Raw genomic sequence first — 19,745 nt, forward strand, 5'->3', positions numbered from 1 at the left:
GAGCGATTTCCATACATCATCTAATCTGGGCCTCACCATAATGCTAGGAGGAAGATGCTATCATTATCTCCACAGATGAGGAAACTGAGACAAACAAAGGCTGTGATTTGCCCAATGTCATACTACTACTAGTAAGGGTCTGAATTAGATCTTAGGTCTGAATTAGGCCTGAATTAGGTCTAAAATTAGATTTTAATTCGGGTCTTTCTGAGTACAGGCCCGGTGCTCCATCCACTGTGCCATCTAGCTGCCTGTGGTTGCTCAACAGCGAGTCAGCATTTTTCTAGTGAGAGCTGTGGCCTACAGGTTGTGAATCACTGATGCTAACAACAACAACAACAACAATGTGAAGTCTAGATAGAGTGTGTGTACAACTAGAAAGCTAATTTGGAATGGAGGATTCCAACATCTCAGAACTTAGGGGTACAAGCCTTCCAGCAAACAACCTAAGATGGAATCACTTGGAGAGAAGAGCCCTAGCCTCAGCCTCAGTTTCCTTCCCACCTAAGCTGGAGGAGGAGCTTCTTAACTTCAGTGGACTGGAGACCGTGTACTTTTTTGTCAGCACCTTAGCAGTGATTTCCTGGAAGAGAATTCCTTGTTTTGAATAACCTTCTCCCTAAATACATCAAGAATTGATAATTAAGTCCAAATGAGTTGCCTAAGGCACATCAAGGTTAAATGCCTTGCCCATGGTCACACAGCTAAAATAAGAGTCAGAAACAGGCTCTGAAGCTAGATTTTCCTGACTATTATCCCAGTTTTGTACCTATAATGGCCTCCATGTCCCACTCACCTACCCAATTAAAAAAAACCCAGATATTAATTGGCCATTTTGACCATGTCTATCCAAAGCACATATCAATCGTACTTATGAATTCTGAACTGTCCTTTGCTGGCTAAATTTCATGGTCAATAAGTTTGAGAACAGAATATGAGACAGGGAGTAAGCACCTTAGAAGGTATAGAAGTGTTAGTAGTGATAACAATGAAAAGGCTTGCATTAGTATAAATACCTCCATGAAGGAGGCCCAAATCTCTGCAAATTCAAACTCCTAAATCATTTATTAACAGAGAAGAGTTTCTTTGTCCCAATGCAAAGCTGCAGGTCTCCTCCTGTCTCCTCTGTCCCTTCCACTATGTCTATCAAATTGCCTTGCATATAGTATTTACTCAATGAATATTGATTGAATGAATTTTTGAATAGCATATCTAGAAAGAATATTTGTCTCATTCATTATATGAACCAATAATTATTTTATTTTGCATAGAAATTAATTGTTCCAGCCATTGGTTTATTGGCACTGTCATAATTGCGACTGATAGATTTCAATACTTTAGCCCTCCCATCGTCTATTTAGAGCTTCATTTGTTATGTGTCATTCGATATTACCATAATGTTTGCCCTTGATAAAAAATGATACTGTGAATTTACAGCAAACAAATGCCCTCAAACCTGGGAATCAATATTGTTAATGTCTTCTGTTTGGCAAGAAGAGAATACTTTGGTCCAATGTAGTACAGATATTTTAACTATGTAACAGGTAACTAGTAGTATCCAAAAAGAAGTAGCCTTTGACAAAGACAGGGTTTCACCTAGACGTCTCTGGGCAACTTTGTTCTTTTCACAGTGTCATAGTGACTCCCTGAAACCAGCCATGGATAAGATTCAAGACAGCTCTGGTTACACAAATAATACTACTATCTTAATGCCCAAACTGGCTCTCTCCCTTTTGGAATTCTGTTTCAAATGGTTTATTCCTTCTACTCTCTTTAGGGCATTTTAACAGACAAAATCTTTTGATAGGCTGTGTAGAAGCTCACCCTGTGGTTTATGCTCCATCCATTCTCTAGCACCATGGAGGCACATACTATACTAGTGGATACAAGTACTTGGGGTAAGACATTTCAGGTGTGTGCGGTTTTAGTACAGATCCAGCCCAAAGGCATTATCATGAGATGATATAATGTTTTATAATGTTCCTTATGTTCTCTTTCTATAGATAACATCAGTAGTCAAGGATTTACAGATACTACACATACATATAATTCTTGCTCAAATTGCCATTATCCAACCTAAGTTCATTTTTAAATTGTTATATCCATTCAAGAAAACTTGTAATAATGACACCTTAATTAACACATATAAAAGTTTCCTCCATGTTGGCAATGAGAACTGACTTACATCTGAATTCTTAAAGTATAAGAAGAGTTTCAGTGATCACTTATAGTTTGGGCTTGCAAGTCCATTTGCCCCTTGCAAGAGCAAGGCTATTATTATGTCTGAGAACTTTTAGGTTCAGTGTTGCTTGTGGACATTCATTTTTACACACAATGGAGTTTGATTTAGAGTTAAGCTACAAAGCAAGCACAATAGAGATATAATAAGTATTTGCCTTAGTTCTCCCTAGATGTCAACCATTTATGGTATAACCAAAGCCGGGAAAACACACTCACATTTTGAAATTAAATCATCCCCTCAAGAGTAGTTGCATAACTTTTCATAGTCACTTGCTATCTCTACTATTTCTCCAGACTGCAGGTTTATAATTTATTTATACCTTTTGCTCCTACTATTATGTTGAAAAAATTTCCTGAGGCCTATTTAAATGGAGAGAATGGCATGACATCATGTATGGAAGGCTAGCTTTGGAATCAAAAAGACCTGGGTTCAAGTCTTGCTTCTCAGCAATACTAGCTCTGTGACCATAGGCAAATCATTTAACCTCTCAGTATCCCAAGGAAATTCTCTGAGACTATAAATTACAGATAAATTCTATCAGTAGAGGGAGGTTCCACACCAGGAATTCCTTATATTAATGAAAGAAAATCTTCGTGACATCAATAAAATGATTTCTTGAATAATTAATGAAATGAATAAAATGGTTCCTCTACTAATTTTTAAGGGGTGGAATAGAGGTATGGGGTGTTTTCTTAAGGAGGCTTGTTCTCAGGGGGAAATGTGTTCACCGCTGAGGATATTTGAAAGGGGATAATATTGTGTTTCTTTTGCAATAGAGATACAGTAATTCTTTTTTTTTTTTTTTTTGGCAATCCTCAAGTACACAGATCAAATCCCTGGCCCTGCAAACAATGTGCAATGTGATGACTTGACAGAATGATTTCATGACTTAACCAGGAGTTAATGAATTGTAAACATGTATAATTTGCATAAAAGTGATGTTGAAAATGGTCCTGCATGTTAGAGCCTTGCGTGTTTTCACTTTCTAAGATAATATGACTCCAAGAGAAACTGGCCAAATATGCATTTTTGCCTTTTAAGTGAATCATTTCATATTTAGCTTCCTTTTCCTTGACAATGAAAGTTAGATGTGCTGATTTTTTTAAAAGAGTAATAGATGATATTTTTTACTCTAAAGTAAATCAATGTGGAGCTTACTCAAGGAAAGGCAAAAGATCTTAACAAAAATAACCAACATGCTATTTGTCTTGAAAGAAAAAGATAAATACATATATGTGTACATATATATATATATATGTGTGTGTGTGTGTGTGTGTGTATATACACACACACCCACACAAATTTATATGTTATAAGAAAATATGTAAATAATACCAATGTAGAATATGTATAGAAGTTATATACATATAATTAAATATGAATACCCTTCAAATCACACATGAAAACATGATTAAAAAGAAGAAATCAGTAAAGCTGACATTTATGAATTGAGCTTCTGTATAAAAATATCTTAACTATATCAAAGCAGTCATTGTTTCAAAATTCCAGAGCAATATTTCATTATTGAACCGTTTTCTCCAGTGGGCCAACTAGTTACCAGTGGGAAGACATATAAGAGTTGCTTACCAAGCAATCCAATTCAGTCATAAAATTCCTTATTTTGGTCATTTTTTGTTGGCCAAATTGGTTAAAAACTGATGATATTAGTTTCCCAATAACCAGTTATTTATATATACACATATATGAAACAGCCATAGTTGGACTGATTCTGTCAAGCTCTCTAGTGATGAGATTTAAATATATGTACATATTCTTGATTGATTCTGAGTCCATCTCATCACTTTAATGTATGACTTACAGTGCATTATTGCATACTTAATGATAAATGTTGCCCTCATCAATATTCCTCTCCACTTTAAGATGACTGCTTTTCTGTTCCTCCCTATCCTTGCTTCCAATTTCAGAATATTAAAGTCCTTCCTTTCCAAGGCTAATTTCTTCACCTGTATTCCACATTCCATTCCTTCTAATGGGTCTGGAAGTCTCAATTACCCCCTCCTACTAGTATTTTCCATTTTCCCTTGACTGACTCTTTCCCTTCTAACTTCAAATGGGCCCAGGTTTCCCTCCCTGCCATCATCTTGAAAAGAACTTCTGCTTGCCCCTGATTCCCTCTTTGGATAATTGGCTACTCCATTGCTCATAAAGAAGAAAGGAACAAGCATTTATTAGACTTTTGCTGTATGCCAAACATTGTACTAAGTGCTTTACAAATATTATCCCTTTTGATCATTTGATCATTGCCTACTTACTCCTTCACCCCAATCGGGGCTTCTACTTCCTACCACTCTCCAGAAATTGCTTTCTTGAACCCCAGCAGTGACCATGGCCAAAGCTAGTCTCTCATTTCTCTTTCATTTTGAGATATCTGAAGGATTGGAGAGAGTTGATGAACTTCTCCTTCTGGAAAGTCTTTCCTTCCTTGGTCTTAATTACACAACACTGTTTGGTGCCCTCCTCCTATCTTTTTCATCAATTCTGCTCTGTTTCGTTTTCTAGATCCTTCTTTTTCTCTATTAAATGTAAGCATATCCCAATGTCCAGTGCTAGGACCTCTGTTCTCTCCAACATTATCTCTCTTGAAGGTCCTATTCATTCTCAGATTCAACTATAATATAAATACAGATTAGGCATAGGGTTAGGGGGTAGGCCTCTGATTTTGTTGGAATAGCAAACCACTGGCTCCCTATTACCTTTAGAATCAAATAAAAACGAGGAATTTAAAGCCCTTCACAACACAATTGTAACCTGCTGTTTCTGGCCTAATGTACATTACTCCCTTTCATAAACTCTTAAGTCTAGGCAAATTGGCCTCCTTGCTGCTTCTCACATACAACATTCTATCTACCTGTCTGTACTTGCATAGGCTTTCTCCATGCTTACAATGCATTCCCTAATCTCCACTTATTTGAATTCCTATTTTCACTTACAACCCAGTTCAAATGCCATTTCATTCCTGAGCTCTTTCCTAATCTCAGCAAGTGGCCAATGACTTCCCTGCAAAATGACCTCTGTAAATGTTTTGTTTCTCTTTATCAGTGCATGTGGTCTTTCTGGCTAGTAGAATGGAAGCCCCTTGAGGGCAGGGATTACTTCATTTTGTCTTTGTATCCTAAGCACTTAGTACAGTGTAGCACAAAGAAAGTAAACACTTAAATTGATTGGGCAATTAAAAAAAAGAGAGAAATCATTCTGACTTAAACAGAATTTCATGAATAAAAGCCTTCAGCCATGGTAGGTGCTTAAGCATAATTCAAAGAAAAATATATAGGAAACTTTTTTTTTTTTACCATTGTAGATCCCAGTTCATCTATGACTTACTAGGTAAGTCCTAGGGAGTTGTCAAGGACATGAAGAGATTAAATGACTTGTCCAGAATTATATGGCTAATAAGTGTTGGAGACAGGATTTGAAACCAGGTCCTTCCTGACTACAAATATCAGTATTCCATTCACTAAACCATGCTGCCACACAAAGATAATAAAAACAAAAGCCAATCTAAACAGATCATATGGAAAAGAAAAAAAATTTCAATATACTAATTGCCATTTTCAGTTTGACTCATACATGAGAATCCATTGGTTGGCTAGATTGGACCAGGGCAATCAACATAATTTTTAAAATGGATAGTTATCTAGAAATATAAATTTTTGTTTTCTCCAATTTCAACTACATTTTCCCTATTTTCTTTTTTTTTTAATTTGAAACCTAAAATGAGTTTTGTTTTGTTTTGTTTTTTATGAACCATTAGGTAATACTGTTGAAAGAAAGTTAAAAATGTCTTTCTTTTCCATGTGCCAGGTCAATTTGTGGGGGGAAAGAATAGTACCACTCCATTTTCAGGGTCTACTTCTAGGATTTCATATGGAAAGAAAAGTCATATTTTCTTCTGTGAAATAAAAGAAACCATAACTATAGTTTATATTTCACAAACATACAAGGTCAGTTATAGTCAGAATACTAGATAAAGCAGATTTAGCATATATTTAAAGCATTTTCCCAGGAGGATTCATTTTAACTGGAACCCAAGATGTATTTTTTTCCAGTCTTCATTTATGGACCTTAGAAATAATCCTATTAGAGTAACCGAAATATTTTATGAGTGACTGCTCTGCCACCCCAATAAGACAACAGATTGAAAAGGACTTTGGCAAGTAGAAAGCAATGCACAAACATAAGCAAATTCAGAGAGCAGCATATGATAGATCCTCTTACTTTCCCCTTAACCTTTTGTTATACCTATCCTTCTAAGAATTTTAGACAACCTTTACAAGAAGCCCATTTCCCTGACCCATCAGGGAAGATTTTACCCTTCTAAACCTTGAGAGCTGCTAAGATTTCATACGACAGTTAAACAATGTTGGACAACTATCACTAAATTCTGATCATGATAAAGAAACATAGCTTCACTCCAGGTAACATCCATTTCCATTTCAACAGAAAATGAAAATAACTGATGATTGTACAACACTTAAACATGTCAAGTCCTGTGAAAAGGCTGAATAATGTTGATGGCTTTTCTGGACTCCTGAGGCCAAACATATAGGGGATGCAACTCCAAGACATTCAAAATGTCAATGAATGTTACTTGCTAGTCATTTGCAGCGATTTTCAATCAAGGCATAGACCAAAGATAAGGGGCTAGCGGAGTAACTCTATGGTAGCTTTTTAGGCCCTCCACCACTGGAAAACACTCCCCCTTCTCTACAGCAAATCTGTATGGCTCATTCTAGTTTTTCTTTTCATGAAGCAGACTGTATATCTGTTTTCTGCATAAGTGCCAAGAACTAGAACCTTTAAAATTTGCTTTATGAACTCTGTCCCTTGTGGATAGGAGGATACGATTTTGCAAATTTCAAGGTAAATCTGCCATGCTATGATTCAGACATTAACTACATTTGATGATCCCTGATTTTCACTATCTGTTCCTGTGCTCACAAAATTAATAATTATGAGTTTTAGTAGAAGAAGAAAGAAAGATAATTTTGAATGGAACAGCCTTTGTATGATGCCATTTACATGAACACACATTGTAACCATAGGCAGAAAATTCTGTTGCTATTTGAAGGAATCATACCACTGGATTTGTGCTTGGTCAAAAGTGCTCCAAAGCATTTTGGGGTCTTTATCTTTTGACACAATGATGTTTATTACTCATATTGAGTATGTAACATGTATGGAAAATATAATAGGGCACAAAACCCCAGGGAAATTGTTTTAATACTTGCTGGAAAATTATTGAAAAAGATACACAGAGGATTGACATGGATAAATAAGAACATGAGCCCCAAAGATAAGTGATCAAAGAATAAGAACAATATTCAGAAGAAATGCAAAAAATTCTCTAAGAAAAAATAACATTGAAACATAGCCCTCAAATTGGCAATGATGACAAAAGATAAAAAAAGAGAATGCTGGATGGGATCTGGAAAGAAAGGTATATTAATATTCTATTACTGGAGATGTGAATTGGTATAACAGTTGTGGAAATTAATTTTCAATTATGTAAGAAAAGTCATCAATTTGTTCATAAACCCCAAGAAGGTCAAAGTCAGAAAGGGCCTCAATATTCATAGCAGCATTTTCAACGTTAAGAAAAAAGTGGAAACAAAATGGATGTTCATTGATAGGAGAATAGCAGGACAAACTGTAGCATATGAACAAAACAAAACACTATTCCACTATAAGAAATGAAAAATATGAGGAATTGAGAAAAACCTATTAACTGATTCAAGATAGCCAGCATAACAATATGTCACAATACTCCACACAAAAACAACTCTAGAAGGCAGCTCAATTCAAATGAAATGTAATTATCGACATCGGTCTTAAAGAACAGATGAAATACTCTCCTTTTTGGAGAGATCTTATGGGGACTATTGGTACTGAGTGACGCATGCATACACTTTTAGGTGTGGCCATTCCATTAGCTTTGTTTATCTGTTTTTCTTTGTTACAAAGGAGAGCTCAGTGATGCAGGTGGGATATTTCAGAAAATGTGGTATAGAAAACAGAGGCAACAATAAAACTTCAAAAAAGAAAAGAATTTAAAAAAAGAAAAATGATGGAGGTAAAATGAGCAAAAAAGGATTATGCAGGAAGAAATCACGTGTTGAATGTGATGTCTAATATTTGGGTGGTATGAGACTACAGAAATTTAAGGGGGTGAATGCTAGATTCAGCTGTAGTTTAACACAGTTATACAGAATCAAACAATCTTTACGAAGCAATTCCAGAAACATCAATGGAGTAGTCATGCAATCAGATGTGCCGTGATGCCTCTCTGCCTAGCCAATCCTATTCAAGCTCCTAGCAGGGGCACCCAGGTTATTTTTTGTGTCCATCAGGCAAGATTTGTCTCTGCCCAGCTTCTAATTTTCTTGGAGTTCTCAATAGTCAAGATAGGGAGTGGTCCAACATGGAAAGGTAATGATTACTAGGAGTGCCAAATAGGAATTAGAGAAGAGGAAAATTATATGAAGCAATGATGAAGGGGAAGAATTGCCTTAGGGACGAGGTAGCTAACAGAGAGGGGAAAGAAGCCAATGACATATTGTAATTGAAGCATTAAACTTCTGTTATCTGAAATACAACAGTATGAGGGAACTAGACTCAAGATGAAGTGACAAGAGCAAAGGAACTGTGAATGGTTAGCACTAAAGATGACACTCAAGATGTTTTTTTTTTCTCCAAGTACAGTTTAAACTAGATGGTTTATGAAGTCTCTTCTGACTCAGGTTATGTGAATTAGGGTATATCCAGACATTGCACTATGAAAATGATCGCTTAACCACTCTGTCTTATGTATCTGAAATTCTAAAAGCTGACGCTTTTTCATATTTACAACATTTTTGTGAACATACTAGCATGTACCACCTACATTTTATGTCAGGAACTAGTACTAATATGCCCTCTTGCTTCTTTCCTTATTACTGACTAAATCCTATCTAGAGGGGTCAGAAACACTCTTTGCTTTTGATCTAGTGAGAGGTTTTTAAGGATGGGAGAGATTTGGATGTATTTGTAGGCATTTTATACAGCATCAAAAATAGCAAAATAAGTGAGCTTTTCTCATCATATCTTATTTCTTTTAGTTCCACAAAATTTTGCAGCTGAGAATCACTTTCAGAGGTTAAGAAAAATGTAAAAAAAAACAAAAACAAAAACCTAAAAGCTGTTTCTTCTTTGTAACTAACTTATAATCCATCTTCAGAATGATGCTTTTCAGAGCACAAACCAAGCTTTTTTTATACATTGATGTGGTTTTTATATTTGTGCTGCAAGATCTTTTAAAGTCTTTTAAAAGTCAAACATATACAAAGGTGCACGCCACAATCTTGATGTCTGCCATGTTGTAAAAAAAAAAGCCATTAGGAAAAAAATTTTTTAGATAAAAATTAGGAAATAAGAGGGAGTTGACACTTTAGAATAATCAAGAATGAACAGAGACCCTCTACACATGGTGTTCAAACCTGTGGAAATAATCTTTTTCCTTCAAGTTTTCTTTAGAACAGTGCTTTCTGTTGCAAAAATTGCCTGAAGGTCCAGTTGTCTTTTTCTATACTATCTCAGCAGACCTACTTTGAGAAAAGGCAGAAGTCCTAGAACTGCAATAACAATTCGCACTGAAGCAAACATTTCAGACCACTATGTGACTAACGAAAAAAATTTCACATTGTGGTACAGTTGGGTCATACATATAATCTGAAATTAAAGTTTTAAAAATCATCAGTGACCCATTTTCATAATTTCTTTCAGCTTGATACACTGGCTCAAAGTGTCCCTAATTTTAGGGAAGAGGGAATTTGCTCTTCCTTTTAAATGCTATTATCTTATCAAATTACAGTTTTTCAAAGCTTTTCTGTACCACCTGCGATGAAGAGACTGGAATTTTTTTCTAGATTTATTATAGCTTAAACACAAGGAAAGAAAAGCACAACTCAAGGTATGGCCTCCATTGGAAGGAACAAAATATACCATAGAATTCTGTGTCTTGGCTTCATTAAGAAAACAGACAAAGAAACAGAAACAACTGAAATCATTTGTGAATGCCAATGCTTAATAGAAAGCAACTCTGATGTATTTCTCCTCAAATGCAGATATATAAGAAAGCTATTTTAATTAATTCCCTAGTCTTTAGATTTATAATCAATGTGGTCACACTCATTTGTCCTACTTTCCCTTCAACATACTGTACAAAACACACTTTGCCTCAAAAAAAAAATCACAGTGAAGAATGGATCTTAAAGGATACTGACTATTTCTCATCAATTCACAAATTACTGAGCAGAGTACCTAGAACCAGATATCATTTATGCATTTCACTATCTGCTATAAAAATAAAAGCAAAGTATAAGATGACTACATTTCTCTTTATAGCCTGATTTTCTCCGTCTTGTATGAGTTGGGAGAGATTTCCATGAGTCAAAGTAAGAGAATAAGTTTCTACTCTGAAAATGGCACTGTCATTTCTCGGGGCGGGGAATCTTGCCCACTTTTGAGAGACCCTTGGGCATCGTAGTTTGTCCAAGTAAAGGCTGCAATTCCAAACTCCATTAGCATTACAAGTCACTTCTCAGATCCTGAAAAATTTTATTGCTCTATACCTGGTCTGCATAACTTAACATTCCTGTGTATCTCACAGGGCTGAGGACAATGCCATAACCCCTCTGTGTTGTTTTTTTTTTTTTTTGAATTGTTCAACAATATTCTACATTAACACAGGAAGTACCATACTGCCATCTACAGACAGGATTGCCCCTAATTTCACATAAATTTTTCCCATAGCTCATAGCTAATTTTAATTCGCTAGGTCGAATATCAGTTCACCACAATCTATAGGTTGCAATACTTGAGATTAGGCCTTTTAATCTTTTCAGACCAGACGGACTTCTAATGCTTTGGTTAAAGGTAAAACAGCTTGTAGAAAGGAAAAGAACGTACCAAATTCATCCAGGAATTTGGGCTTACCTGTCGGGGGTGAATGGTGGCTGTAGTCTTAATGGTTCCTTGACAGCTACAGTCAGAAATGCTGTATGGATCTGAGCTGCTGGAGGAACATTTGGAAAGAGAGTCACAGCCCATCACAAAAGTATTGTCCGCGGGCAGCTCCTGGATGCCATGATGCTTCGAATGCACAGGAGTCTCAGGCTCAATACGGAAGGCTGGCTGAGGAGATGTCGCTTTGTAGTGTTGGGCCAAATCAGGACCATCAGGCTTAAAAGTAGAAGAATGGGTTCCTCGGTTGTACCTCTCCATGGCATCATCTTCGATATTAATGACAACATCCAAGGAGGTAGTGGCCTCCTCTTCCTTATCTAGATCATCAGTCCTAGATTCGGCAAAGGTGACAAGGTTAACGATGACACTATTAGTGCCGCTATTGTCATTTGTGCTAATTGTTATCGTCTCACCGTTGTTTGGATTTGGAGTGACCCATTCTGAATTCTGCTTTCTTCCAGCTGCGAGGCGTGGAATACGGCGGCAACGTAAAAGAGCGGCGATAACAATGGTCAGGACAGCCGTCATGGAACCAGAAATGATGGCAATGATGTACTTGACGTAGTCGCCAGTTGATGGGTCCGCAACATCACTCTTTGGAACATTGTGGGTCACTGATTTCCCTCTACCTCGACCTCGAGCTCTGCGCAGTAGCTCATCAACGAAAGAAGAATTGTACAGAGAATCATTCACAAATAGATTCAGTAGTATTTTGCCATTCAGAGAGTCAGGGTGTCCTAAGTCCCTAGCTTTGATCAACAGCTTATGTAAGCTTTGGTCTGTAGGAATAAATCTTGATTTCAGAGTTATGTTCCCTGCTGGTCCTTCCACATGAAATAATTTCTTTCTTTTTCCACCTTCCATTTGGTAACGGGTTTCGGAATTCGCACCATTGCCCTCATCAATAGCCATCACTACGTACAGAAGTGTGCCAATTTCAGTAGCTAGTGGAATAAACTGAAACGTGTAGTTAATAGGAGAGGCGGGGGCAACTGGTTTGTTGTTATCAATATCAACCACATTGATGGTCACTGTGGCAGATGAAGAGCGGGGCACCTTGCCTCCATCTGTGGCCATTATTACGAAAGAGTAAGAGTCTTGTTTCTCTCTATTGAAAGAGACATTGGGTCGGATGACTCCACGTATTGGATCAATGAGGAAACTGCCATTGGTATTTAGAATGGTGAGAGTGATCATTCCATTCTCTCCAGCATCAGCATCAGTTACAGTGATGAGTCCCACCGTGCCATGCTTGGGTAGGTTTTCTGGGACGTAGAAGTTGTACTCACTGTGGGTGAAGGTAGGGCTGTTGTCATTCTGATCAAGGACTGTTACAGTCACTGTAGCGTTGGACTGCAGGTGAGGTTGCCCGTTGTCCCTTGCAGTGACTGTGAAGGTGTATTTGTCTTTCTTTTCTCTATCTAGTTGTTCCACTGCTGACAGAATGCCTGTACGATTATCCAGTCTGAAAGCAGAGGGGGGTTCACCAGCTATCAGGTAAGTGATCTCTCCATTCTTTCCACTGTCTGCATCTGTTGCACTGAGTTTTGTCAGCTGAGCCCCAGGATCATTATTCTCTAGGACAGAAATCCCTACGCTGGACTTTCTGAAGATGGGTGCATTATCATTTTCATCTTTGACTTTAATGAAAACAGAAGTAGTGTAATTCAAAGGTGGTTTGCCAGCATCTGAAGCCAACAATTTTACTTCATATTCTTTTGTAGTCTCATAGTCTAGGAAAGAGGAAGTCTCCATCAGGTACTGATTCTCAAAAACTGGTCTTAATCTGAAAGGAACGTCATTTTCTGTGAAACATGTCACTTTCCCATTACGGCCAGCATCTTTGTCTAATGGTGTAATGAGAGCAATTTTGGTATTGAGCCCAGCATTTTCTGACAAGAACACAGTCCCGTTGACTGTATCGATGATGTATCTGACGTCAATTATCGGGACATTGTCGTTGACATCTGTGACATTCACTATCACCATGGCCCTAGCAGGCAATGGACCTCCATCAGTTGCTATAACCATAAGCTTGTGAATAGGTGCCTCTTCCCTATCCAAGGGCTCCCTGACGGTAATGAGGCCAGTGGTATTATTGAGACTGAAAAGCTTCTTAGCAAGGTGGTTGATTAGATTGCTGAAAAAGTACTGGATCTCTGCATTTGCACCCACATCATTATCAGTGGCATGGAGCTGATAGACTGAAGAGCCCACAGGAGCATCTTCAGGGATGGTAACTTCAGCATCGCTCTCTACAAAGACGGGATGGTTGTCATTCATGTCAATCACAGAAACTTGCAAAATGGCCGTGCTGGACCTAGGAGGTGACCCACCATCTTCAACTTTCAATTTCATCACATATGTGTCTTTCTCCTCGCGATCCAGCATCTTTTGGACAATTAGTTGAGGCCATTTTTCTCCCTCAGGTGTTTCAATGACATCAAGCCCAAATATACCTAAACCCTAGAAGATATGAAAACATGAAGATTTTTATTGTACACTTATATTTTAAGGAGCCCAATATAATTTCATTAGACAACTACTCGAGGCAACCCAATAAAATAGAAAGAACACAAGGCAAGTATTTAGGAGATCCGGGTTCTAGTCTGTCCTTCTGGCTCCTAGTGAACAGGGGGAATATTGAGTAGTGGTTTAGCCTTTTTAAACCTTGGTTTCCTCATCTTTGGCCTGTTTCCTCAGCTGTAAAATGAAAGAATTGACTTAAAGCTGTATTCCCCATGTCAAGCTACTAGAGAATGGCAAAATTCCTAGTCTCTATTGCACATGCCAAGATGGCTCTCAAAGAACGGGAAACAGGAACGAAGGCAAAGAGAGCCAGGAGTAGGAGGAGCAAGATGCAAAGAGGACTAAGAAGGCATCATTAGGTTAAGTTTAAAGGTATAAAAAAATAAAGACTTCTGATTCCTGGGCTGGTAATTAGGAAACCCCTGAATTAGATAATGCAGGGCTAAAAGTCTAGGATTCTAACTGCGTGCGCGAGCGCGTATGTGTGTGTGTGTGTGTGTGTGTGTGTGTGAGACACACACACATACATACACATATATGTGCATATACACACATGTGTACACATAAATATGTGTATATATATACACATATATGTAAAACTAAAGATTGTGACAAGGCTAAAAGTGCATGGTATTAACAAGATTATTACAAATTTAATTTCATGTGAAGAATCAAGCAATCAAAAAGGAATTATGGCCAATTTAATCACAATGTTTAAAGTTCTACCATAATTCTTTGCTCTCTATGATTGTCATTACCATTTAAAATGTCATGCAAATTCATAGGCATTTTGTTACAATAAAATACCTTTTAATTATAATATCTTGTTGGTTAATTTGTAACTCAAAATATGTTCATCTAAACCTATTATTTGAAAAGAACTATACTAAATAAGACTTTTCCAACAATTCCTATAAACCCTCACAGCACTTTGTGCCTCTTGCAGACTTTCACCCTTTTTAGAAGTGCATTTGTATCTCCATCTTACTTTCCTTACTATGTTGTAAGGACCTAGAAGATAGGGACTATGCCCTCATTATCTTTAGCTTCTGGCCTAGGGCCTCAAATACAGTAAGTCCTCGATAAATGTTTTACTTAATTGAATTGGTAGAATACCATAATTCTGGTACTTGTCTACCCATCTAATCGATCTAGTGCCATTGTAGAATTTTTGAGATGGAAAAGACCTTGGATATCATCCAGTCCAACTCCCATTTTATACATAAGGAAAGATTAGGTGACTTGCTAGTTAGTGGTAGGATCAGAACCAGAACCCAGGTCTGTTTCAAAAAATCTCTCACAAAATCATAGAACACATGCCTAGAGGACAGATCATTTAAACACATAATCCTTGATGCAAGAAAATATATCCACTTGATTCTCTACATCATATAATCTGGATAAAATATGTAAGATGTCTTCTCTACCTCCTCCCCCCCATGTAAAATAATCACTTTTTGTTTTTGCTTTAGTCAGAACCTACCTGTATTTCATTGGTGTAAGGAGCTCCCATAAGGAAACTCCCTCTCAGCCACTGTTCCATAGTTTATAATCTTTGAGAAACAATGAAGACTGTAGCTCCCAATCTCAGCAAATTGACTTAGGTGTTAGGAGATGAAATCATTTGCCTGGAGTTAGGCCAGTATGCGGCAAAGATGGAGCTTTATTCTGACTCACAGGCTGACTCTATTCACTATGCCAGGCTGCCCTAACAGTAACGTTGAGGGTACAAAATGACTATAGAGGAGAGTGTCTTAGGGATAAACACGCAAAGTTTAATGGCCAATAAGTTTAGAGTAGGCACAAGAATCCTAAGTAGGAGCCCTGATTTTCTCTCAATGCCTACTGGGTCATAGTTTAGAAAGGTACATGTAAAGACCAGCTATTTACAGTACACTGATATTGAGGTTGAAGATGAAGATGGGCAAAACGGAGGATGAAGACAGAAGATGAAAGAGGGACATTGAGATATTTATTAAATGAGTGATTTATTATCCTGAATATTTTAAAAACATTCTCCAATACTCATTTGTGATTAAAGAAGTGCTGACACGGCCACAAAAATCAGCTGTTGATCTGTAATTTGTGGACTGGCCCTACAAACAGTATTCATCTGTGGCTAATTCGTTATACCATTATGCCAGGATATCATATAAGGTACTACAAGATGGAAATCCAAATGAAGATGGTGGTTCTTCAGGAAGTATTAGGATGGCTAACAGTATTCAGATTATATTCTATATTCCATTCTCTGTATTCTTTAATGTGTCAGTAGTCCACACCCATCTGGATTTCTTGCTATACTTAGGTCTTTGGTGGCATTAACAAAGTTCCAAATATGTGATGGAACTCAATTGTGCTTTAAACATTTAAACGGGATCATATATGCCTTGATGAAAGTACTGGATATCTACTATGAAACTGACAATGATGCTTCCCAAACATAAAGCCCTCAGCTTTCCTTTCTTTCCTTTTTGAAATTTGCATAGAAGCTAACAGATGTATATTGGTTATGATGGCATTACCTCACAAACTGAAACAAGCACTCTACATAGACTTTTAATTCATGTAAACTCATCTCCAACTAGCATAACTTTAAATGCAATAAATAATAGGAGGCAAGTTTTTTTTTCCCTTATAGGATGCTTGGAAATCTGCCTTGGGAACATTGCTACTATGTAGCAAATGAAAAAATTTACCAAACTGAAATATATTATATTGAAAACTGAATTTTCAGAATAGATCATATGACGAATCTCATCACCAAAACACCAAATAATGTTTTAGTTGCCATTTTAAGTTATCATAATTTTTGGTTTTGTGCTACCTTGATAGAACCTATTCATCCTTTGTTGTTGTCATTTAATTGTTTACAGTTGTGTCTGACTCTTTATGACCTCATTTTGGATTTTCTTGGCGGAGATACTGGAGTGGTTTGCCATTTCCTTCTCCAGCTCATTTGACAGATAAGAAAACTGAGGTAAACAGGGTGAAGTGGCTTGCCTAGGTCATACAGCTAGCAAGAGTCTGAGACCAGATTTGAACTGAGGAAGATGAGTCTTCCTGACTCCAGGCCCAGCACTCTGTGCACTACGGCATCACCTACTTTCCCAATTCATTCCTACTAGGGGCTTGTATGGTAGAATTGAATAAGCACACAAAATGTTAAGTCCCAATCCCAGGATTTCAGGAACCTCAGAGGTTATCTGAGACACCCTATACCTGAACTGGAATCCCCTCTATGGAACATTAGACAAATGGTCCTCTACATTTCACCTAAAAACTTCCAGTGAAGGGAAACCCATTGCCTTCACTTTGGCATAGCTCTGTTAGATAGTTTGTTTTTATCACGGGAATCCTAAATCTGCCTCTTTGAAACTTCCACTCATCGATACTAGTTTTGCCCTCTGAAGGAAGACTAGGTGATGATTGGAAAGATTTCCTAAAGATCTAATTCAGCGAAGATAATGCAATAGATCTTGTTTTACCACTACTGATTATCCCATCAGACTTACAGTGTCTTTTAGTCAGAAGAGCTGTTACATCTTTACTAATTTAAAAAAAAATTACCTATTTTTTAAAAAAATGAATTAAACTACCAAAAGCTGAATAAATGAATCTGATAATCAGACATAAGGATGATGTTGTGTGTTTTGGTGGAGTGGGGGTGGGGTAAGATGATAGAGCACTGGTAGAAATCCTGCCTCTGGTTATAACCTGGCACTGTATGTTGAGGCCAAAATTGAAGCCATATAAGTAAGTTCTCTAACTGTGCAATACACAGAGAGTGATCAATTCAAAAATGATAATATTTGCTCATAGCATCAACTCTAACTTCAACTCCTTTTCTTTAGAGTCTTCTTAGGCACGCTAAGATTCATTTTACTTATTCATATTTTGTGTTGCTAAATTTCTTCTAAATATGCATTTTAAAGTAATTTTGAATTGTTAGGTAAATACAAAGTTAACATTTTTAAAGTGCGCAAAATCTACTTATATCGAAAGTACACTATTAGAGAACTACTTAATATGTACTCTCAAAAAATATTCATAAAGTGGTTGGCAGTCCTAGTTCTTATAGGGTCATCCTAATCTTGAGACCACCTTGTGTCAATTTTTAGTCAAGATATCACTGACCTGATAATTATGGACAGCTAAATTTGGGTTAAGAGACAAACCACTTACCTAAATAGAAAGTTCTAGACTGAAATTAAAATTTTGAAACCAATTATCTATACTAATCAATCAGATTGTAAACTGTCAGGCAGGAAATGTACCTTCTCCCTTGCCATCTTCTCCCCAGCTACTTTGCTACCCAACCAAGGACCGTGACCTTCAAGATTTAGCCCTTTCAACTGTGTAACTCACCCTGGACCCCAGAGCCCCAGTTCGTAATTGGCTGTGCTTTATTTCACTTCTCTGTCATATTCTCAGCCCTTTTGTAGACACAGCCTGGCAACTTCCTCTTTAGGTGCTGCAGCCTCTGCTTACTGCACACCCCAGCTACCAAAGGCCCAGAAAATAAAGTGCTCACTACCAACGTCATTGCCACTCTCAAATGGTTTGACATCAGGAACAGATATGGTTTTAGCAATGAAGATGACATGGAAAAGACAGATTACCATCTGCTCTGCAGTTGCACCCTGAGGAAGATGGGACCTTTCTATCTGCCTTGCTATGAAAAATTCTTATACGCCTTATTCCCCCTCCCCCTTTAGAATATAAACTCCTTGAAAGCAGAGGCTATTTAACTTCTCTATTTGTATGTCCAATGCTTAGCATAGCACTTGGCACATCATAAGAGTTTAACAAATGCTTTTTAAACCCTTTCATTCAAAAAATTCAAATCAAAATGTCATATGAATATTGACCTAGTTTTCCTTTTCTTGATGTTATTTCCATCTTGCAATTTTATTTAATGATTCCAAAAATAGTTCAGGTGTTTGAATTTAATTAATTCCAATTTAATAAACATTTATTAAGTGCCTACTATGTGCCAGAAACTTTAGAGTTTACCTCTATGCTTGAAATTTTGATATTTCATGTTCCAAAGAAGTTCAACATTGTGTGGGGAATAAATTTGTCTAACTAAAAAAAAAAAACAACAAACACTTCAGCATGGTTAGAATTGTTAGACCATGAATTTCATGATTGTAATGAAGAGAAACAGATTCCAAGTTTGCAATCACACCACATGTACTGTGGAGTTTACTGTATCATAAAAATAAGAGTGGCTGCATGCAGCTTTCCTTGTGAAAGCATACAAACATGCTATTTTCTTGTCTGTGGTTGGCATAGACAACCCGAAACATGTTATATTTAAGCATTGAGAAAGATCTTTAAAAAAAAAAAGCTGTAGAGTATGCAAAACGATGTAATTATGCATATGAATATGTATAGTCCAAAGAATTGTGGCCTTTGATCGTAAGTCCTACTGATCTTTACCTTGTGTGTCTCAAAGGCCCACCCTACCTTTCTCATTCCAAAAGTGGAGTTAATAACAGCACCTACTTCATGGGGTAGTTACGAGAATCAAATGAAATAATATATACAAAAGGTTTTTTCAGGCCTTAAAGTATTATATGAATGCGAATTGTTTTTTTATTCCTACACTTGAAAAGAGAGCAATAGGAAGAGAACATATGGCATATATGTCAACGTGTATCAAGAACCTGTGATTTAAGCATACAAACTTCCTCCATCTAGGCAGATCTCAACCTGTCTCCATCTTAGTCTTGGGGATTTTTTAAGCTGTAAGTACATGTTTCATGGAAGACTTGCAACCACCTTATGAGGTACATCCTAGAGGTGTCACTAGCACAGTTTTACAGAGGAGGACGTTGAGGTTTAGGGATGTGGAATGACTTGCCCATGGACAGCCAGCTAATAAATACCAGAGACAGGCGATGAAACTAGATCTTCCAGATGTTAAACCCAGTACTCAAGCTGCTAC

At 37.1% G+C, this 19,745-nt stretch overlaps 1 protein-coding gene across 1 annotated transcript in view; it reads right to left on the reverse strand.

Moving 5' to 3' along the window:
- The window catches only part of LOC110198644 (protocadherin-11 X-linked-like), a 552,081-nt gene that overhangs the window by 504,806 nt on the left and 27,530 nt on the right, over nucleotides 1–19,745 (reverse strand). The window contains exon 2 of the mRNA XM_078147797.1: nucleotides 11,234–13,729. Within this exon, the coding sequence (XP_078003923.1) occupies nucleotides 11,234–13,729 (2,496 nt within the window). The remainder of the gene's footprint in view (nucleotides 1–11,233; nucleotides 13,730–19,745) is intronic.

The sequence above is a fragment of the Phascolarctos cinereus genome, unplaced genomic scaffold (genome assembly GCF_003287225.1).
Source record: "Phascolarctos cinereus isolate Bilbo 61053 unplaced genomic scaffold, phaCin_HiC Scaffold_8;HRSCAF=390, whole genome shotgun sequence".
NCBI classification, from domain to species: Eukaryota; Metazoa; Chordata; class Mammalia; order Diprotodontia; family Phascolarctidae; genus Phascolarctos; species Phascolarctos cinereus.